Below are 22,752 nucleotides of genomic sequence, written 5' to 3'. Positions count from 1 at the left end.
CAGCAGCACTCATACAGGTATCGGCTATCACTATTGTTCCTCTTACAGATGAAGCTAAAGCAAGTACTTGTTTCTTCCCCCTCAGAGCTATATTTTTGATGCCTTATTAGGAACTTTAAGGATATAGATGTCATTATGGGAGATATTCTATTTCTTCAATATATCTTCTAATAAGGTCAAAAAAACTTGTTAAACTGCATCCCCATAGAATTCCTTAGGTCGTTCAGTTAATTTAATTTATTTTGTACATTAAACTCCCGCCTACCACTTTCCATTACAAAACTTCAGATATTTTTTTCACCTTTTTTTGATAATTTGCTTGGGGTACCTAAGTAATGAAATAAATAAATAAATAATAACTTTAACCAATTTATTCTTTTTCTAATACAATTGTCTGAGATTACTTATTGGACTATATATAACTTAAATAACATTATTTCGACAAGAACAACATTTGCAGGTACTTATTCAAGAATTGATTTGTATGAACGCTTTGAAAATGATTTAAAACAAATTTCACACTTGCAAGATTTTTATCCAGTATGTGTTTTCAAATTATCTTTCTGAGCAAGTTGCTTAAAACAAATTTCACACTTCACACAGGTTTTTCCTCAGTATGCGTTCTTAAATGCCTTTTCAAACTAATTGCTACAGTAAATTGATCAAAACAAATTTTACACTGGTAAGGTTTTTCTCTAGTGTGCACTCTCAGATGTGTTTTCAAATTACATGCTTTGGCAAATTGCCTAAAACAAATTTTACACTTGTAAGGTTTTTCTCCAGTGTGCACTCTCAGATGCATTTTTAAATGATATGCCTGGCTAAACTGCATAAAACAGATTTCACACTTGTAATGTTTCTCTTCAGTGCCAGTGTGAACTTTCACATGTTCATCCAGAGAAAGTTTATAAGTAAACTGCTTAAAACAAATTTCACACTTGTAAGGTTTTTCCCCTGTGTGCAATCTCAAATGTATTTTCAAATAAGCTTTGTGAGAAAAGTGCTTAAAACAAACTTCACACTTGTAAGGTTTTTCCCCCGTGTGCAATCCCAAATGTATATTCAAATAAGCCTTCTGAGAAAAGTGCTTAAAACAAACTTCACATTTGTAAGGTTTTACTCCAGTGTGCACTCTCATATGTGTTTTCAAACCACTGGCTTGATTAAACTGCTTAAAACAAATTTCACACTTGTAAGGTTTTACTCCAGTGTGTACTCTCTCATGCAGTTTCAAATTACTTGAATTGATAAATTGCTTAAAACAGATTTCACACTTGAAAGGTTTTACTCCAGTATGCACTCTCAGATGTATTTTCAAATTACTTGCATTGCTATACTGCTTAAAACAGATTTCACAATTGTAAGGTCCCTGTCTAGTCTGAACTTTTATATTTTTATTTACAGTTTTTCCTCCAGTGTGTTGACTCACATAGTCGCCTTTATGATATGGATGTTCAAGCAATGTTCTCAGTATTTCCACTTTTTCTGCCTCCTGACTAAAACCTAAAATAGAAACCAACTATAAATATTTACTACAAGAGAAAAATAAATTTAGACACAAAGTAATAAAGTAAAGCATTATAAAAGGTCAGACAGGAAAAGTCCAGCCAATAATATATTAAAAATGTTTTATGCATCTGCGTTTCTGTTTGGTAAATGTGTAAAATGTCACTTAGAGGCCTTTGACAAAAGAAAAATATTCAATAAATCAATCACAGTTATTAAATGATACAATATACGAGGCGTTGCCGATAGTAAGAGCAAACTCAACATCAGTTAAATTTTTTTTTTCATGATACTATTTTAAATTACATTTTCTACCACATCACATAGAATGGTCAAAATTATGAGCTTGACCTTGTTTCACCTTCAAAATAACCCACTATCAAATAAATGAATTCCAATCGGACGATAGCCGAGCAGGTAGTAAGGGCGAACTCCTGCGCCGGCAGGGTGGTACTGTTTGTGGAATATTGTTTATTATTTATTGTGGTTGAAACTTGCCGGGTATCAAGTTCATGTTTAATTTACTGTGCACGTTTATGATTTGTTCATTTCCATTTTTTAGAAAAATATGATGGAATCTGGACCTTCTAGTAGTGAATTAAGAGCAGAATATTCCGATAATCGTGCTGTGCCGGGTTATTCGTGAAAGAGACCTGTTAGGATGAATGATTGGCAGAATAATAATGTTAAGTGAAGCGAAATTCAGGGAACTCTCACTCAAGAAATACTAAGAGCGAAGTTGTTGCGCGCAAGATTGGACCACCTTGGCAATGTGGATGTTTTGAGAAAATAGGCGAAGACCAGGTGACCAATATTTTCGATTCTTTTTGGCAAATTGGACACTATGATCTACAGAATACTTACTTGTCAAAGTTGTTAATCTGCAATGACGTAAAAAGGTCCTACGTAAAGGGGCGACCAAGCCGTACATTGAGACGCATTCGGTATAATGTGAATGTTGATCATGTTACCCGTGCAGTTTGTCGTACTGCTTTTTATACCATTCAAATGAATCTCTGAAAAGCGGGTTCGAATAATTGTACTTGAAAAAATCAACCGGACTGGCACTGTTACCACAAATTAAAGGGGCAAAAGTGAACCAGTGAAAAAAAAATGGAAAATGACGATCTTTTTAAAGTAAAGAAACACATCATGCCACTCCCGACTGCAAGTCATTATGGTCGCGCTAAAAGTCCTCATCGAAAATACCTACCCGTTGGACTTAACATTAAAAAGCTCTATTCTCTCTACAACCAATGGCTTACAGAAAATTACCTTGGTTACAGCCCGGTAACTGAGCACTATTATCGCGATACATTTAATAAGTAGTTTAATATTGGTTTTGAGCCTCCAAGAAGCGACACTTGTAATTATTGCGATAAAATAGAATAAAACTAAAAAATATCGAAGTTAACGATTCGGAGAGTGAATCTCAAACAAGAGAAGAAGATACACCTGACTCGTGCAAAAACTGCTCAGTTCCTTCTTAAGAATCTTAAAAGTAATGCAGATGACTCACTTCTGGTTATAGCTTTTGCTCTACAGCAAGCCTTGCCGAACCCAAAACTAACTACTGGGATTGAGTAGATAGTACAAAAGGAAACTGTTATCCCTGTATAACTTTTGCATCCTCAATGTCTAAACCGGTTCTTCAATGATGTATCTTTGGGATGAAAGTACAGGAAGGCGTGGATCATGTGAGATTGCCAGCTGCTTGTATAATTATTTGTCTAAAGTTGATGTTAACTTTAAGAAAGTTTTTATGTTTAGTGATAACTGTTCTGGACAAAACACAAAACTTAAATAATCTTGTTTTGGCAAATCTCCACAAAGACCGATTCACAGAAATTAAACATTACTTCATGATACCTGTGCACACATACCTTCTTTGTGATAAGGATTTTGGGAACATTGAGCGGGAAATAAGAAATAGCACTGCATATACTGTGGATCACTATATGTTAATGATTGAAGGATGCCACCGAAAGAACCGCTTTACCGTTGTCCAACTTACGCAGGATACGATTTTAAAATTTTTCGCTCTTCAAAAGAAAATATCTAAAGTGCAGATGGTTGGTGCTAAGTTTAAAGATGAAAAGATCTTTGAATTTACAGAGAACTTCAAGCAAGGTTACTACGTTCTTTTTGCTTATAATATGGAAGTTAAAACGCCAATAAAACTACAAAAAGTCAAGGGACAAAGTTATGATTCTAAATATTTTAAAATTTGACCAATGAAGTATTGACGAGACTTTACAGTACGGCTATTAAAATACCAGCCCCAAAAATAAAGGATATTCTCGACTTATTGCCGTATGTACCTGTACCTAACACAGGCAACACTTTACTAAAATCATAGAAACACAAGAAGCGGTCACGGATGAAAATACGGACAACCAAGACGTTGACGATGGTGATCAAATAGAATACAGCCCCTGAACTTGACTAATTATTTGTTTCTATCTTTTGGTTTTTTCTTATGTTAGTTTAATTCCACGTTTCCACTGTTTTTTGATGTTTCAAATACCAAATAAAGTTACCTGCATTTTGTAAGAATAGTACGTTTAATTTTAATAAAAAAAGACGCCCAAATTCAATAAAGGTGTTTCGATTCGATACTTAATTCGATTCAATAATCGATTAGAGTCGGTTTAATTCGATAATGCATTTGGTTAGATTATCGAATCGATATCAAATCGAATCGATTCGAATAGATAATCAATTCGATTTGAAAATCGAATCAATTCACTATTTGTACGATTTGTATTACGTATATAGTATGTAGTACGTATATTTGTATATACGATTCCATAATCGATTCGATTCAATAATCGATTTGATAATCGATGAGAGTAGATTTGATTCGACTCTTTGCTTCGATTCGATAATTGATTCGATTCGATTCGATAATTGATTCGATAATCGATTCGATAATCGATGCGATTAGATTTGATTCGATATTTTATTCAATTTGATATTTGATTCTATAATCGATTTCATAACTGATTCGATAATCGATTCAGATAATAATCGATAATCGATTTTATCATTGATTCGATAATCGATTCAGATAATAATCGATTTAAGTCGATAATTGATCAGATTCAATAATTTTTTTCGAATTCGATCTGATTCTATTCAATTCGATTATATTTTAATTTAATTTTAGTTTATTTTATTTATAAACACGCATGGGACTGCGTTTAACTCCACTTAATGTGTGGTCGCACGAAATATCGTAACAGGTGCCACTGTCGCTACAGTCGTTACATTTATTTTTTCACACCTCTTTGCGATACACACCTCCGTTCGACCCGTTCGTAGCCGGCGATAAGAAAACTATGCTTCCTAAAAATTTACAGAGTACACTATCATACGTAAGTAAATAATAAATAAGTACAAAATCATAATGTCGTCCACTTTCTGATAAATTCGCCTTTTGTAATTTTTTGAAACCCAAATTTCTCGAAACTTGCTTTCGTTGAGTTCGCACTTACTATCCGCAACGCCTGATATAATCTTTAACGCCAATAATCACATCATCATCATTGTTGCTACTGCCGAAGTTGTACCTGGACATTTTTAAGCTTATTCTTCTATTAGATCCTATTCCTTATAGCTTGATGCCAGTTGCTGAAACATAATTCGTAGCATTCTCATTTGCACCAACCCTTCATCTCAACATTTGTCTATCCATATTGGTCTATATTTGTCCTACTTCTCTCAGATGTCATTAATAGCATAGATAGTGTAAGTTTAGCTTTCAATTGCTCTGCCTATTATATCATATTAATAACCCAGGCATATGATTTTTACAGCAGTGATTAATTCTTACTTGTCAGCCATTACTTTGTAAATATTAGATCAAAGTTAAATTGACAGGATACATTCTCCTTTATTGCAGTTTTCTCTCAAAATAATAATATTTTGGCATGAACACAGTCTTCAAATTTGAAGAAATTAATGATCTCAAATTTTATTATACAGCTATTTAAGTACTGGTTATTTTTATGCAAAGTAAGTTTTGTAGCAATAATCACAAATATATTCAACAACATATACAACTCTGGAGAAATACCAACAGAATGGCTGAAATCTGAGTTTATTGCACTTCCAAAAAAAAACCAGGAGCCAAAAAATGCGAAGATTACCGTACTATAAGCCTCATGAGTCATCTCCTAAAATTGTTCCTAAAGATAATTCATAAGAGAATCTACAAGCTGTGTAAAAGTCAAATTTCCCCCAACCAGTTCGGGTTCACAAAATTGCGGTTGGTACTAGAGAGGATTTGTTCTCAGTACAAGTCTTATTCCAGAGATGCAGAGACGTCAACTGCGACGTATACACATGTCTGGTTGATTACGAGAAAGCGTTTGATCGAGTACGGCACGCCAAGATGATGCAAATACTAAAAGAAGCAGGAATTAACAACCAAAATCTGAAAATAATTAGAAATCTTTACTGGAATCAGACAGCAAATCTCAGAGTTGAAGGTGAACACACTGACTATGTGCAAATCATGTGTGGAGTGAGGCAAGGCTGTATTTTGTCTCTTTTAATCTTCAAACTTTACTCTGAAAGAATATTTATCGAAGCTTTGCACGAAACTGAAAAAGGTATTCTACTAAATGGTTACCGGCTAAACAACATCAGATATGCAGTTGACACCATAGTATTTGCGGACAACTTAGAAGACCTACAAGTTCTTATGAACAAAATCACGTATAACAGTCAACAATATGGACTCAATATAAACGTTAAGAAGACAAAGCTTATGATAATTAGTAAGAAAAGGATAACAGAAGGTCAACTCTACGTCAACCAATCCCCTGTAGAAAGAGTGACGCACTACAACTACTTCGGCACCATAATAAATGAAGAATGGACCAACAACCAGGAGATTAGAGCAAGCATCGGAAAAGCTAGATCCACCTTTAATCGGATGTGGGCCTTCTTCAAGAGTTACAACCTGTCTCTTGATACTAAAGCAAGAATGCTGCGATGCTACGTCTTCTCTTTCCTTTTTTATGGTGTTGAATCGTGGACCTTGAACGAAGATATGTGCAGAAAACTGAAAGCATTTGAGATGTGGCTATATCGGAGAATGCTTAAGATCCCCTGGACTGACCGAGTCACAAATGAGGAGGTCCTTAGAAAAATGAATAAGAACCGAGAGGTACTGACCACAATCAAATCTCGAAAGTTACAGTTCTTCGGACATATTATGCGAAATGAATCCAGATATGCTCTCCATCCTGCAAGGAAAAATATTTGGAAAACGAGGTCCAGGAAGAAGAAGAACATCTTGGTTAAACAACCTCAGAATCTGGTTCAATACAACATCTGTGCAGCTTTTCCGCGCTGCTGCAGATAAGATAAAGATTGCCATGATGATGGCCAACATTCGTAACGGATAGGCACATCAAGAAGAAGAAGAAGTTTTGTAAGCTGTATACTATAATGGAATAAAGCATAATTAAACTTAAATAATATAGATAGAAAATAAGACCCTAGCAGTATTAATCTGTCTGTATGACATATAAAAGAGAAGATATTCAATATTAAAGAATAGTTCTTTTTAATTTGTTGCTTTGTTATTTTAAATATGTTAACTTGTATTTACACAAGGATTTAACTTAAAAAATTAACACAAATTAAATTAAAATAATTACAAGGCAGTAAATTGTTTAATTTTTTTTTCCCAAACTTAATAATTTTCGTTTATTATTCAACCTAAATAAAAAAACAGACTAAACACATTAAATCGCAGTATAAATTAGAGCAACTCTAAACGGGATAAAGTGAAAAGGTAGGTTTAGCAAATATGCTTTTTTACCTTTTTTGTTTTGGTGTCATTTATACATATACACTTTTGCATTTGGCTTGACTAAATTTCAAAAATTTGTGAAAACTGTACCCTAGATCTATTGTATCAAAAAATCATTTTTTTGCACTGGACTGGGTAATATTTACATTAGAAAGTCTAGTCGGATTAGTCTGAAATTTGAACAATGGATTGTGGTTTACTTTTTATTCACTTTACAATCTATACATTTTTTTCCCGCTGAGCTATAGTTTCGGTATTTCTCATTTAAATAACTGATATTTTGACATAATTTCAAACCCCAAACTGCACCCGCCGCCTGTGGCGCACCCAGGGGGGGGGGTTTGGGGGTTAAACCCCCCCCCCCAGGGCATCATAAGTAAACAATATATAAAGAATAGTTGGAAAATGTAACTTGTCTTTCACACACAATACAAAAATCTAAAACGCTGATTGAATAATTAAATTACCACTTTAAATATGTAGAACACGATAATTATTGTATACATAGACAATAATTGATAATATTTTTCATTATATTTAGATATAGATACCTAATATTAGGCACATAAAAAAGTAGACAGATCGAGTCTGTTGCGAGGAGCATGCTCGTACAGGACTCTATCTGCGGCGGCCTTGTGGACTATCACGGGTTGTGTTCCTCTGTATGTGTTAGCTGTAGAAAAGAGACATCTCAATGGGAGAAGAAAGCATTTGACAACAGCTATAAAAAAAAGAAAGGGAAAAATCAACGGAAAGATGACAAGAAGAGTGGAACAACAAGGAAGACGTTGCTCAGTGGACAAAGATGCTGATCCCGAGCCTAAGGGACTGGGTAGATTGTCTGTTTTAGGGCGTATCTTCATAGGTTCAGAAAGACAGATACAGATAAATACCTATACTGCGAATATTCCGACATTGTTACTCACACAATGCTGGAGTGTAATAGATGTACAGTGGAGAGAAACAGAATGTATAAAGAAATAGGTATGAACCCTGTGACTGTAAGAGAGATGATCGCGAAGATGACGGGAAACAAAGAAGGAATGGAATAGTGTTCACAATTACATCCGAGTAGTCATTAAAAAGAAAGAAGAAGAAGAGAAACACCAACCGGGCTATCGACAGAGATAAGATCTAATTACTATTTTAATGGGAGTAAGTCGCAATTGAAGGTTAAAATAAGTTTATTGACGTTTGAATTTTTGATCTTTGATCTTGCACTGATACCTTGTTTATACTCCAACAATTAATAGAAAAAAAAAATAGCGGTTGGTACCGAAGTACATCTAGCCTTCATCGACCTAGAAAAGGCGTATAATACAGTTCCAAAACTTAAATTGTGGCAAGCTTAACAACAACTCGACATTAGTCCATACCTTTTAGGAATAATCACAGAAGTATACAGGGATAATACTACTTACCTAACAATCGGATATAGACTATCAGAGCCAATAAAATAACTAAAGGACTAAAACAAGGATGCAGTATGTCACCCTTACTGTTTAATTTATATATTGAGGCAGCCCTCCAAAATTGGAAAAACCACTGCCAGGGAATGGGAATCCCCATAGGAAATGACGTACTGTTCTCCCTGAACTTTGCGAATGACCATGTCATCCTAGCTCAAGATTCTTATGATCTAGAATTTATGATAAAGCGTCTATAGAGAGAATATTTAAAAAGGGGGTTACAAGTCAGCATGAAGAAAACAGAATATTTACTTAATTATCAATTCAGATGCAAGGTTTGAAGTGTTGATAGACGAGGACGTGGAAATCAAACAAATGGAAAAATTTAAATATTTAGGTCCACTCATTGCTAAGAACGGCTTGAGAGAAACCGAAATTAAACACGAATTAATCAGAGACGTAAAGTTGTAGGATGTCTGAACTCCTTATGGTGAGATCACCACATTTCCAAAAGGAACAAAAAAAGAATAGGGCAAACCATGATTGAATCAGTTCTTTGTTATGGCTTTGAAGAATGGACAATTAATGCAGACCTAAAGAGAAGATTGTTGGCAGTTGAAATGGATTATTTGAGAAGAAGTGCTAGAACATCAAGGCAGGAAAGGAAGACCAACGAATCTATAAGAAATAACATGAATGCTACAGAATCGGTCATTGACAAAATAGAAAGAGGTTCAAAATGGTTTGGACATCTATTGAGAATGCCTGACGAACGTTCGCTCCAAAAACTTCACAAATGGAAGCCCCCTGGTAGATAAAAAAAGAGGTAGACCTCGACGCTCGTGAAATGAAGGAATTAGAAGAGTGATGGAATCGAGAGATTTGGAGGAGGAGCATGCCTTGCACCGGGAGGATTTCCGGAGGGGAACGGGAATATGGCGATAGCCGTCTTTAAAATGTATTGTATTTAAAAGTTGGATTAATGTCAAACGTCAATAACCTTATTTTAATCGTCAATTAGGGCTTATTCCCATTAAAATAGTAATTACTTTAAAATGACACAAGAAAATAGCTTCGGAACAATAGATAAGATCTAGATAAGAGAATGGAGTGTTCCAAAAATGTCGTCAGCCTTACAGTGGACACCCCACTTTCGGAGTACGGTACGTGCGACAGTCAACTGCGCACAAGTAAGAGAGGGTGGTTTTAGTTGGTAGGCAGGATAATAGATACCTGAATCTTTGACACTACTATCTTTAGTACTTTAAATTAAACTAAAAAATAAATTTTAGGGACTCAAAATGGAGGTAGCATAAAAAATTTCAAAACCCCCCCCATAAGACAAATTCTGGGTGCGCCACTGCGCCGCATCAAGCTAAGCTCGATGATCCGCCGTTACTTACAGCTGCTGTCAATGATGTGTATAGTAGTGATGTAACGAATGTCAGTTTTTGAACATTCGCGAATGCGAATATATGCTACCGACATTCACGAATACGAATATTCAGTTTTTTTTTTTAATTGGGCAATTTTAATTGTCTCCGGCACTGCCGGCAGTCTCATTTGCGTGAGGCGTATAGTTAGATAGGTTCAGATAAATTTAGTAATTCAGCAATTTTCAGAACAATTGTACAAATCATGTACTGTATTACATTACAGTGTAGTGTACATTATAATATGTATCTTGTTCCAAAAATTGCTGAATTAATAAATTTATCTGAACTTATCTAACTGAAGTCGAACTGTTTATGTTTGTTTGTTTAAACTCTTTACATAAAAACACATAGACTATTTTTAATTTGTAGTTTAATAATTCTTAGACTTTTTCAAGATGATTGTCTAAAATTAAAAACTTTTGGATAATAAAAGTTTCAGAGAATAATTTGTTTTTGTTTGTTTACACTGCATCATTTATTTTTTGTTTTCTAATTTTATAGTTTTCTAAGTTTGTAAAATAAAGTGAGTTTTCTTAATAAAAAAACTGAGAACTGAATGGATTTTTATTTTATTAACCTAATCTTCAAATTATTTTTTTTTTCTTATATGTATATATTTATATTCGCAAAACATTCGCAAAAATTTCGCGAATGTGAATGCGAATATGCAAAAATATGCGAATATTCGCGAATGCATACATCAATGTTACATCACTAGTGCATAGTGCATACTTTTTGAACCAATGTTGCCACACTTTTTAAATATATTGTTTATTGCGGGAACACTAATTTTGGAGTACCATCATAATAGACCAATCAAGTTAGTAAAAAATAAGAATATTTTCGTCATAACTGTATACAGTCCATCTAATTTACTTACCGTTGCACGTCATTATCATTGACAGAGATGGAAGTTGACATAGTTGCCAAAGTATAAAAAAATTCTGAATCCATTTTAAATCAAATAGGTCACATAATTATTGCAAAAGTGGATTATACAACAAAACAAATTAATATTTAATGTAAATAAATAAAAACAAAACAAGAGTTAAAAAACAATCTTGTTAAAAACAATTTGAGCCGCTTGTATGCGTCGTATAAAGATGTAAAATGGAATACTTAAACAAAAACAACACTTTTTTCATTACTTATTAACATTAGTCAACACCGCAACTGTCAAATAAGTGTTACCAATTTATGACCAAATATTACCTTCCTTCGATTACAGTTACAGTGTGTTCCGAACAAATGTTCTTCATAAAAACGCTTTATAATGCATTTATACAAATTAAATGAAATATTATTGTTTATTTCTTTAAGTTAACATTAATAGAAATCTTTAAATATTATGTCTAAGCATATCTAATAAAATATGTCTAGTGGCTGTAATGCCAGTGTACTCGGCAAAGTGATTCTAAAACAGAACACACCTACCGCCGAAATATTTCGTGTTGGTATCATGTGACCTCACGGGCTATGACGCGGATGACGTGCAACGGTAAGTAAATTAGATGAAGTATAGACTGGTTTGGCAGTTGAAATGTGTAGTATGAGATAATACAAAAAACTCTCATCAAGAGATTCATAATTTTTTTAATCGAAATATGTTTAAATAAACAATCAAAACGTCAAACTCAAGTCATAACTTAAAAACTTTTTAGAGATTTTTAGAGAAACTATTTAGAGATTTTACGTCAACAGACAAATTTTTTGTAAAAAAAAGATATACAAAATGAGATATGCTAAATTAAAATCAGTTAATAAACAAAAAAGTTATTGCAAAATGAACAACAAAATCGCTGTTTTTGAATATGGTTAATATCCAAATGTTTTCCAAACAAATATCAGCGCTAATCAAAGTCAGCGCTAATAATTTTATAAAAATCTTTCCTGGCGTCAAACAAAAAGCAAGGGATATTCAAAATGAAGTAGATGCTTTTATGAGAATATTCACAGATGAAATGATAGAGTACATTACTCAATGCACGAATCGACACATTACGAATGTTAGACCACAATTTATGCGAGAACGTGATGCAAAAGACGTATCAAAAGTAGAAATGCAAGCATTTATAGGTTTGCTTTTGTTATCTGGATACAAGAAGAAAAATCATACCCACTTTTTGGAACTCCGGACAACAGATGGTACCGGCTCTGAAATTTTTCGTGCATGTATGAGCAAAAACAGATTCTTATTTACTCGCCGTTATTAGATTCGATGATAAAGGTACCAGAAATGGAAGACACAAGGTAGATAAGTTAGCTGCAATAAGATGGGCCATAGATACATTCGTAACAAATTGCAAAGACAATTACACTGTGGGTGAATTTTTAACAATTGATGAAATGTTGATACCTTTCCGAGGACGTTGTGTAGTTTTCTTCAATATCTTCCAACAAACCCGCGAAGTATGGACTGAAACTTTTGATATTGTTGAAGAAAGTAAAAGGTATTAATCGGAACTTGACATGTGATAACTGGTATTCAAGTTATCCGCTAGCAAAGGAAGTTGCTATTGGAAAACAAAACTACTATGAATGGGACCATGAAAAAAAAAATAATAATAATAAACGGGAAATACCGCAAGAGTTTTTACCTCATAAAAATAGAACTGTTTCCCATGTACCGAAAACAAATAAAGCGGTTGTATTGATCTCAACGACGCACGAGGATGGAGATATAGATCCAGTGTCTAGTAAACCTGATATTATCTTACAATATTACGCCACCAAAGGTGGAGTTGATACTGTTGATAAAATGTGTGGCACATACTCAGTATCAAGAAGAACTAGGCGATGGCTATATTTTTCCAACTTATGAACATCGCGGGAATCAATGGACAACTTCTCTATAATGCAACTCATGTCAATGCACCTTATAAGCATAGACGGGAATTTTTGAAAGTGCTCTCCTTAGTTTGATGAAGCCATACCTCTCTGAACGCGCCAGTATTCAATCACTGCCAAGTGAAATAAAAGGTTTTCTGGCAAAATATAAAAAACCAACAGAATACAATGAGGAACCCCCTGCAAACATCAGAGCGCAGTGTTTCATTTGCGGTAGGAAAAAAAATCGAGTCACAAAAATCATCTGCGGAAGTTGCACAAGGTCAGTAGTTTGCAAACAACATATGACAATAGTTGTTACCACGATACGTTACATGCGATTGTTGCAAAAATGGAGAAGGCATTGCATAATACAAACTAACAGTGACACATGTGAAGTTTTCATTCTTGAGTTATTTCTTTGTTGAGGTTTTGCCTTCTTTAAAAAAAAATATTTTTAGTTTATATAGCATTAAAAATCAAGGCATCACGTTTATTATCCCTATACATTAATATAAATAATTAGTAGATATTTATTCAATCTGTGTATAGAATACACCTCGCTGGTAGCTACGTGAGATTCTGGAGCGCGGGTAGCTAAAGGTTAAGTACCCTTATGTTGAGGGGCCTTAAATTCTTTTTACTTCTAAACGTTGAACGTAATTTTTTTCTTGCTGCCGCCAGTTATATTCACCGGCATATTAACACTATCCGTAAATAATAACATATGTACTATAATACTCTCATTAAAATTTAAATTCATTATACACTCGCAATCATAAAATCCGGGTCACCTTAAAAATTTTAAGTTTATTGAATATTTTTGCCTCTGGTGCAGTATTAACCTTTTTTTAGGCTAATGTATTTTTTATTTGTCATTAATGTTTGTTTTGAAAGAAAAAAACAACGGTTTTTTATTGTTTTTATTGAAAAAGCAGAAAACAAACCAAATTGTTGATAAAACAGACATACGAAAAAAAATTGAAAATACAGAACGTGGTGAAACATCAGTGAAATTTCAGTGACTAATATCGTGTATTGCCTCCCCTTGCTCTAATAACCTCTTGCAGACGACGGGGCATACTCTCAATTTTTCTCCGGATTACATGTTGTGGTAACTTATTCCACTCTCTCACTAACAGATCTTTAAGCTCCTTTGCGTTGTTAGGAGGTGGTGTATGGGTTTGAATACGTTTTTTCAAATCGTCCTAGAGATGTTCGATGGGATTCAGGTCCGGAGACCTAGCTGGCCGGGGTAACCTCGTAATTCCAACCCGTCTAAGTATTGCATACTGATCCTGGCAACGTGCGGTCGCGCATTGGCCTGCATAAAAACGGCGTCTTCTCCAAGTCTCGCCATGGTGGGCATAACATGTTCTTCCAGAATCTCCGTAATGTACCTTTGTGCAGTTAAGGACCCATTTTCGATGAAGGGTAATTCTGTGCGGAAGTCGGAAGATATACCTCCCCAAGCCATGGACGACCCTCCACCAAATCACATTCTTGGGGCAATGCAAGCTTGTGAAAATCGTTCACCGGTTCTCCTCCAAACTCTTACACGTCCATCGGATCCAGTTAGGCAGAAACGGGATTCATCTGAGAATAACACTTTGCTCCAATCATTAATTCTCCAATGCGCGTATTGTCGAGCAAAAGCTAGTCGTGCAACTCGATGCGCCCGGCGAAGTGGCGGTCCTGTAGCCATTACCCGAGAAGATAGTCCAGAAGAACATAGTCTTCTCCTGACTGTTGCAACGCTAACATTGCAATTTCGTACTTCCTGTAGACGATTTCGATGCACAACCGCAGTTGAGATCCGGTTTCGTAAAGCCTGAAACATAAGTAGACGGTCATCTCGTGCCGTGGTCGTTCTTCTTTGTCCAGATCCAGGTCGTCTGGTTAGCAAACTCATCTCCTGAAAGCGTTGAAGCACTCGTTGAACCGTAGAAAGGCTTACGCCAACAGTTCTTGCGACTTGCCGTTGAGTATTACCGTCTTCCACAAGCGCAACAATGCGTGCCTTTTCAACAACAGTCAAAGGCATTTTTGGCAAAAAATAAACAATAATAAACACTAATAATGGCACTAATACACACTAATGGTGGCAATAATAAACGTTTGTTTGTTGCGTTTGAACAGAAAGTCGAAGCACAAATGAGACATTTAAAACAAGCGGCAGTTACAGGTACCGTTCATTTTGGGAAGTGTATAGTTTTTCGCGAAATTGGCATTATTGGAATTCTTTGTTACAAAGGAAACCACTAAGGCGACAACAATTCTCAGAAACATGCATTAGTTTGTATTTGTGTTATTATTATTTACGATAAAGCTCGTTAAAAATGAAATAACGGTGATTTTCAAGGTGACCCGGATTTTATGATCGCGAGTGTATTTACTCCACAAAAAACAATAGTTACTTATAATTATAAAGTATACTCTTATTAAAATTTAAATTCAAATTTACTCTACAAAACACAAATCTATATGTGGCAACATTGAACCTGTCTGAATATTTTACATAGTGCGCAAAGTGCAAACGCACTCTACTTTTTTTTCCAAGTGAATGAATTTTATTTAGCCATTTAGGTCAAAGATTTGTATTTAAGATTTTAAGTATACAAAAGGTTTATATTTTATATAACTAAGGCCTTCGTATTATGATAACATTTTCCTCGTGCTAATTTTCAATATCCTACTTTTTATAAACTTTTTTTCAATTGTTTTTATCATTTTGTGCCAAAGTAAAAAAAAATCAAAATTTTAGCGACGCTTACTAGTGTAAACAAATACCCTGAAATGTAAGTATATTTCCTTACCTTCGTTGTTGGTAACTTTATTTTCACCTTGTTCTATTTCGGCCTTTATCGGAAATTCCTTCAAAATTTCTGTACTTTTTAGATTGGATTCTTCCTTAATTTCATATTTAAAGGAATCCAAAAGATCATAATCCAATCCATTATTCTCTATTTCTATTTCACACGTCTCCTCACTAATTTCTTGTTTTATTACTTCCATTTGATTTAACTTGCGCCGTGTGTGTAATAATTTTACCATTACGATTACGAACGAGCCACACCCACGTTCAACATTGTAAAGGAATGAACTGAACGATGAATGGAAAACGGCAGTGTTGCCAAAACACTCTAGGAAAAGTCGTCAGAATTTTAGTAGAATTAAAATGATTCAAATCTGATTGGTCTTAAAGTAGTTATCAAAAAGTAATTGTTACAGTTTAAATTTAAATTTTCTTAGTTCACTTCCTAGTAGACTGTCCTTCATATTACTGAGCAGCTTATTATACCAGATCAGGCCATTTGAGTATTTAGGTATATGCTTCTTTGTGCACCAGAAGTTCGCAATCTTTCTGTACGAAAAGTACCCTTTTGCCTAGTACCTATGGTAGTCATGTACATCTTCACTTAGTGTTAGACTGTTAGAGCAATATTTGTAAGTACTTGAGAAAACTTAGATTTATGAATTAATACACAAACTTACATAGTATTTTTCTTGGAAGTACAAATCTTCTGTTGGATGAAGGCGTGGCAGTTGAAAAACATATTTAATAGCCCTGATCTGTAATATGGTAAGAGGATGAAACTGTTGTGATTGGTATTACTCCATATGATGGTTAAATAAGACAAATGTGAATTTATTAGAGAATAATACATCATTTTCCGATGAGAGAGACCTATAAATTTAGCAATTCTTCCTAGCATACCCACTGGATCTGTATTCAATCAGAGATACTTGATCATCTCCTTTTTATTAAATTAGACTTTTCCAAAGTTCAACTGCATCTCCCTATATGTATCTACATTTGAATTATCATATAGCTGCACTTATTCATATTAAGTGAGGGTTTGTAATACTCAAGCCACTTATTTATTTCAATTAAGTTCTTTTCTACATCAGTGTCTAATTTTCTGAGATCTTTATTGGCATGCAGAAGACCAGTGTCATCAGCATAAAGATACAACATGGACAGCAGCCCTAACTTGGATATATAATTCATATAAATCAGGTAAAGTGTTAATCCCAATATAGACCCTTGAGGAACTCCACATGCAATATCTTCTGCTACGCTTAGGACATTGTTACATAGCAATTTATGTATTCTCTTACTCAAATAGTCCCTCAACCAGACTAAAGCATATTGTTATATAGATTTTTATATCTATAGCAAATTTGCCCAACGGCATAAGGATTTAGAAGGTAAGGAGAAACCATTAAATTAAAGATCCCTATGGATATCCCTGGAATAATTATCTTACATGTCGGACAAATATGAAGCACAGGCCCTTAGTTCATTAGATGGTCCGAGGGTGCTAAGAATCTTCCGGGTTCGACTTCAAGATGTTATTCATCAAGTAACGACATGGAATGTCAATAGTTTGTGCATCCCAGGAAAATTACATAACCTGCTCAAAGAAATGCGGCGCCCAGAAGTGAAAGCATTGGGTGTAATTGAATTGAGGTGGTCTGGCTCAGGTATTTCTCACAAAGACAACTTTACAATGTACTATTCCGGTAGCGACGTCACAACTAATTACCAGAGGCATGGAGTTGTAATAGTGCTTGATAATAGAATTGCGATATCAATTATATATTAAATATCTTTTTTAAATAGAGAAATAATAGTGAAGTTCGCAGGTAAAGCTATTAATATCAACCTAATACAAGTAAGTTTACGCACCCACTGCTGATAAACATGCAACTGAAGTTTTATACTTCTACAAAGATATAAATCAAGCATTAAGGGTCACAAAGAAAAATGATACGAGAAAGATATAAGAGTAATCCAGAATCTCTATTGAAATCTAAAAGCACGAGTGAGGCTGAACAAATCAAACAGAGGAATTTGAAATTTTAAGAGAGGTGCGACAGGGATGTATTTTGTCTCCTATGCTGTTCAACCTCTATGTGGAGAATGTTTTTGCAGAGGCACTCGAAGGCTCTGAGTGTGGTATAAATGTCAAACCTTTATATATAATATATAATAACATTAGTTACGCCGACGATACCGCTATAATCACAGACAACGAACATGATACGCAATTGATGGTAAATAAAATAAATGCCGTAGGAAAAATATATGGCTTAAAGATAAATGTTGGAAAAACTAAATGCCTGACAATAAGAAAAAATGCACTTTTAAGAGTACAGCTGCAAGTAGATAACGCTCCAATCGAGCAAGTGAAAACATTCAAATACTTGGGAATTATAGTGAATGACCAATGGGATCCTCAACAAGAAATAAAATGTCGTATCGAGCAAGCAAGACAAGCTTTTATTAAATTTTTTCCGCTACTATGTAACCCCAATCTTTCGTTCAATCTCCGCTACAAGATGGTAAAATGCTATGTATGGTCCATATTGTTATACGGTATGGAGACATGGACGTTAAAAATATCCTTCATTAACAAGTTGGAGACCTTCGAAATGTGGAGTTTGAGAAGAATGTTCCGCATACCATGGACAGATAGGGTGAGAAACGAGGAAGTCTTAAGAATGGCAAATGCTGAGAGAATTACTCAACGAAAAATTGGATATCTGGGCCTTATCCTGAAAGGAAAAAATACGCAATCCCTCAACTAATTATCAAAATGTGGCTAAGAAATATAAAAGCTTTTGCATGCCGCAAAGACGTCTGGCCTTAAGAGAATTCGCCAACGCACTATAAGAAGAAGAAGATATCACCTAGAAGCCTTGAAACCAGTATATCTGAATAACATTTCCCCATGAAATATGATTTCATGTCATGCCAATACAATTGACGGCGTGTGCCAACAAAAAGGCTATCAAAAAAGGTAACACAATCTGTTTCTTTCATGTTTGGTTTAGCGTATATAGAGTATAGATGGAGTAAATTATTGGAGTAAATTTTGACTTTGAAAAAAGGTAAAGTATTTTCTTAATAAGATTTCAACTCTTCCATAACCGTCATTACAGTGGTGTCTAAATATTAAAATTATTAATAAAAAAATATGAAGGTTTCCGAAACCAAAACTACATTAATTTTATTATCGAAAACGTATTTTTAAAAGTGACCTTTATTACACAAAAATTGATCTACAGTCCGTCCCAAACCCTTCTTTCAGTGCGTCATAGTTAATCGAATTCTCTCTAACGCATTATGCTAGAAGTGACAGAAAAAAACGTGAGTCTGTGATTATTATACATAGAACTTAGAAAATTATGTATCATTCACGGGTATTTGCATATTAAAGCGAATTCTACTTACGGATGTATAATTGGTTGCAGTTTAAAATACGCTAAATAGATATCCAATCAATGATGCGCATAGATATAATTGACGCAGATTGTTTCGATCATGACAGTACTTTCACAGTGTCAACTGATAAAATGATAATTGTCATTCCAGGTTAGTATTTTCAGACATTTTACAGTGAAACTGTAATTTTGTAGTTATTGTCATAAAAATATTTTAAATATGCGGAGATACACTGAGAAAGAACAAAGACTATATATTTAAAAAATAATAACCTTTTCACATTTAGCTCACTAGGTCAGATTTAACTAAAATGTCATGCAATAATTTTCGACATTCTTAAAATCCTATATGACGTCACAATTAGTGACGCACTGAAAGAAGGGTTTGGGACAGACTGTACCATTCCATTGCAGTATATTTAAGTTACTTATAGTCTGATAGAATTAGCGTTATACTGTCTTTTATTTTTTCTATAAGTGTACCTACTGTTTTTAATTTCGACATTCATCATCATCATTTTGGCTTTACAACCCTGTGTGGGTCCTAGCCTCCCCAAGAATTTCCAGTCGTCCCTATCCATCGCCTTCCTCCGCCAAGCACGTATTTCCATATTTCTAATATCTTGATCTATGTTATCTAGGAATCTTGTTCTGGGTCTTCCTCTTCTTCTTTGACCAATAGGTCTATCAAGGAGCGTTTTTCTAGCTGGGTCGGTTTGCTCCATCCGCATTACATGGCCTACCCACCACAGACGTCCTATCTTAATGTGTTTTACGATATCTGGTTCCTAATATATTCTATATGTCATATCAGTAGGTTATGATTACGGTCACGGGGCTCTAGGCACAATGTATGGGGACTCTTTGTCAGTTGTCACTACTTGTCAAGATCATTGTTAGAACATGGGTTTTGGGACATTGTTGATTCTTGGAGACTTTGTTAAAAAGTATGTTTAAATAAATGTATTAAACCCAATGAAATATTATTACTTGGCGCAGTCTAGTGGAAATTAAACAAAAATCATGGAAGCAAGGTTACCAAATCCATTATCATTTGAAGGCAATGTGGCCGAAAATTTTAAACGATTTAAGCAAAGTTTTGAAATATATCTGATGGCATCAGGAAAAAGTGGTAAAAGTGATGAAGTTAAGGTAGCAATTTTACTCAATTTAATTGGAGAAGAAGGCATTGAGATTTATAACAGTTTGGAATTAACAGAGGTCCAACAAGGAAAGCTAGCAGATGTATTGGAAGCATTTGAGTCTTATGTTACCCCTAGAAAAAACGTGGTTTATGAAAGATATTTGTTTTATAAGCGCATTCAAGAAGAAGGAGAGTCTTTTGACCACTTTTTAACAGATTTAAAAAATAAAGTAAGAAATTGTGAGTTTGGTGTTGAAGCATTTTCAATGGTCAGAGATAGAATAGTATTAGGCACCAATAGTAAGGATGCACAACAAAGCATGTTAAAAACAATTAATTTAGATCTGACTAAAGCTATTGAAATATGTAAAATGCATGAAGTATCCCAAGCTCAAATAAAAGAAGTTCAGAACAGCTTAGAGAAGGTGAAAATTGAATCAATTGGAAGTAAAGTCAAGCAGGGGCATAATTCAGTCCAAACAGTCAGGGGTGCCAGTTCTTCTAGAGGTGAATTTAACTGCAGAAACTGTGGGAGTGTCCATGGACCAAGGAGGTGTCCAGCATATGGAAAAAAGTGTAGAAAGTGTGGTAAATATGGGCATTTTGATAAAGTGTGTTATCATGGTAGGTTAGTAAGAGAGGTACAAGTGGAAGAAAGTGAAAATAATGAAGTATATGATTTCATGATTTCATCAATCACTGTTAATGAAATTAAGAATAAAAATAATAAAGACTGGATGGAAAATTTAAAAATTAATAACATTGATATACCCTTTAAAATAGATACAGGGGCACAGGTTAACATTTTACCCAAGGTTTTTGTTGAAAAAGTTTGCAAAATTAATGAATTAAAAGAAACTAAGGTCATACTTGAGACATATGGTGGTTTTAAGATCATTCCTTTGGGTATAATAAAACTTGTCTGTAAATATAAAAATATTGATCATTTATTAGATTTTGTTGTTGTAAAGGAAAGATCAACACCTATCTTGGGTTTATGTTCTACCATAGAGCTTGATTTAATTAATAAAATTGATAACATAACACTGCATTCTAAAGAAAAATTTGTAGAAATGAATAAGGATGTTTTTTCAGGTTTAGGTAAATTTCAGAAAAAATGTAGTTTAAAGCTTAAAGAAAATGCAGTGCCAGTGGCTAGGCCACCTCGTAGAGTCCCACTTACAATCAAGCCTAAACTTAATAATCAACTAATTGATCTTGAAAAGCGAGGAATCATAGCAAAGGTTGATGGTCCTACGCAGTGGCTTAGTAACCTGGTAATTGTTGAGAAAACTGATAAATCATTACGTATCGGCCTAGATCCTCGTGACCTGAACAAGGCATTGGAACGGGAATTTTGTATAATACCTACTGTTGATGAGATTCGTTCAATGTTACAGGGTAAGTCATTTTTTACAGTTCTAGATTTTAAGGAGGGTTTTTACCAAGTAGAACTGGATGAGCAATCCAGTAATTTATGTGCTTTTGGCACTATATTTGGCACATATAAATTTTGCCGCCTGCCATTTGGTCTTAACATAGCACCTGAATACTTCCAGAAATTAAATTCTGAAAATTTTGCAGATATTCCAGGTTGTATAGTCTACTTCGATGATCTATTAATTTGTGGTGAGTCAATAGAAGAGCATAATAATACACTGAATAAGGTGTTAGATAGGGCTAGAGAACTAAATGTGAAATTTAACCCAAACAAAATACAATATTGCGTTGAAAGTGTTAGATACTTGGGTCATATCTTTGATAAAGATGGGATGAGAGCTGACAACAAAAAAGTAGAAGCGATAATAAGATTGAAGGATCCAGAAAATAAAAAGGAATTACAACAAATTTTGGGAATGGTAAATTATTTAAGGGCATTCATTTCAAACTTGTCAGAGATTTCCACGCCCTTAAGAGAACTCTAAAAAAAAAGTAATGCATGGGTATGGACATATAGACATTCTGATGCACTAAATAAAATAAAAGAAGTAATTATGTCAAGTAGTGTGCTTGCCAATTTCAATGAGAAGTTACCAACTGTGATACAGACTGACAGTAGTAGTAATGGCTTGGGGTGCTGTCTCTTACAGAATAACAGACCGGTAGCATTTGCATCTAGGGCGCTAACGAAAGCAGAGTCAAATATGAGTCAAATTGAAAAGGAGTTCTTGGCAATCCTTTATGCATGCAATAAATTTCACAATTTTATCTACGGAAGGAAAGTGCAAATTGATTCTGACCATAAGCCTTTGGAGGCATTAATGCATAAAGGCATTGCGGACATAATGTCGCCGAGATTACAAAGGATTAGGGTAAGATTATCTAAATATGACATAGAGGTAAAATTTAAGCCAGGCAAGTTCATGCATGTGG

At 34.4% G+C, this 22,752-nt stretch overlaps 1 protein-coding gene across 1 annotated transcript; it reads right to left on the bottom strand.

Moving 5' to 3' along the window:
- Positions 1-356: 356 nt before the first annotated feature.
- Positions 357-16,085, bottom strand: LOC140448557 (uncharacterized). Its single transcript, XM_072541639.1, has 2 exons — positions 15,821-16,085; positions 357-1,503 (listed from the first exon to the last, which is right to left on the bottom strand). Exons 1-2 carry the CDS (start codon positions 16,056-16,058, stop codon positions 596-598), a joined length of 1,146 nt encoding a protein of 381 aa, XP_072397740.1. The 5' UTR covers positions 16,059-16,085; the 3' UTR covers positions 357-595.
- Between the last annotated feature and the right edge of the window lie 6,667 nt (positions 16,086-22,752).

The sequence above is a fragment of the Diabrotica undecimpunctata genome, chromosome 8, assembly GCF_040954645.1.
Source record: "Diabrotica undecimpunctata isolate CICGRU chromosome 8, icDiaUnde3, whole genome shotgun sequence".
NCBI classification, from domain to species: Eukaryota; Metazoa; Arthropoda; class Insecta; order Coleoptera; family Chrysomelidae; genus Diabrotica; species Diabrotica undecimpunctata.
This window is presented reverse-complemented; position numbering and strand designations above follow the sequence as displayed.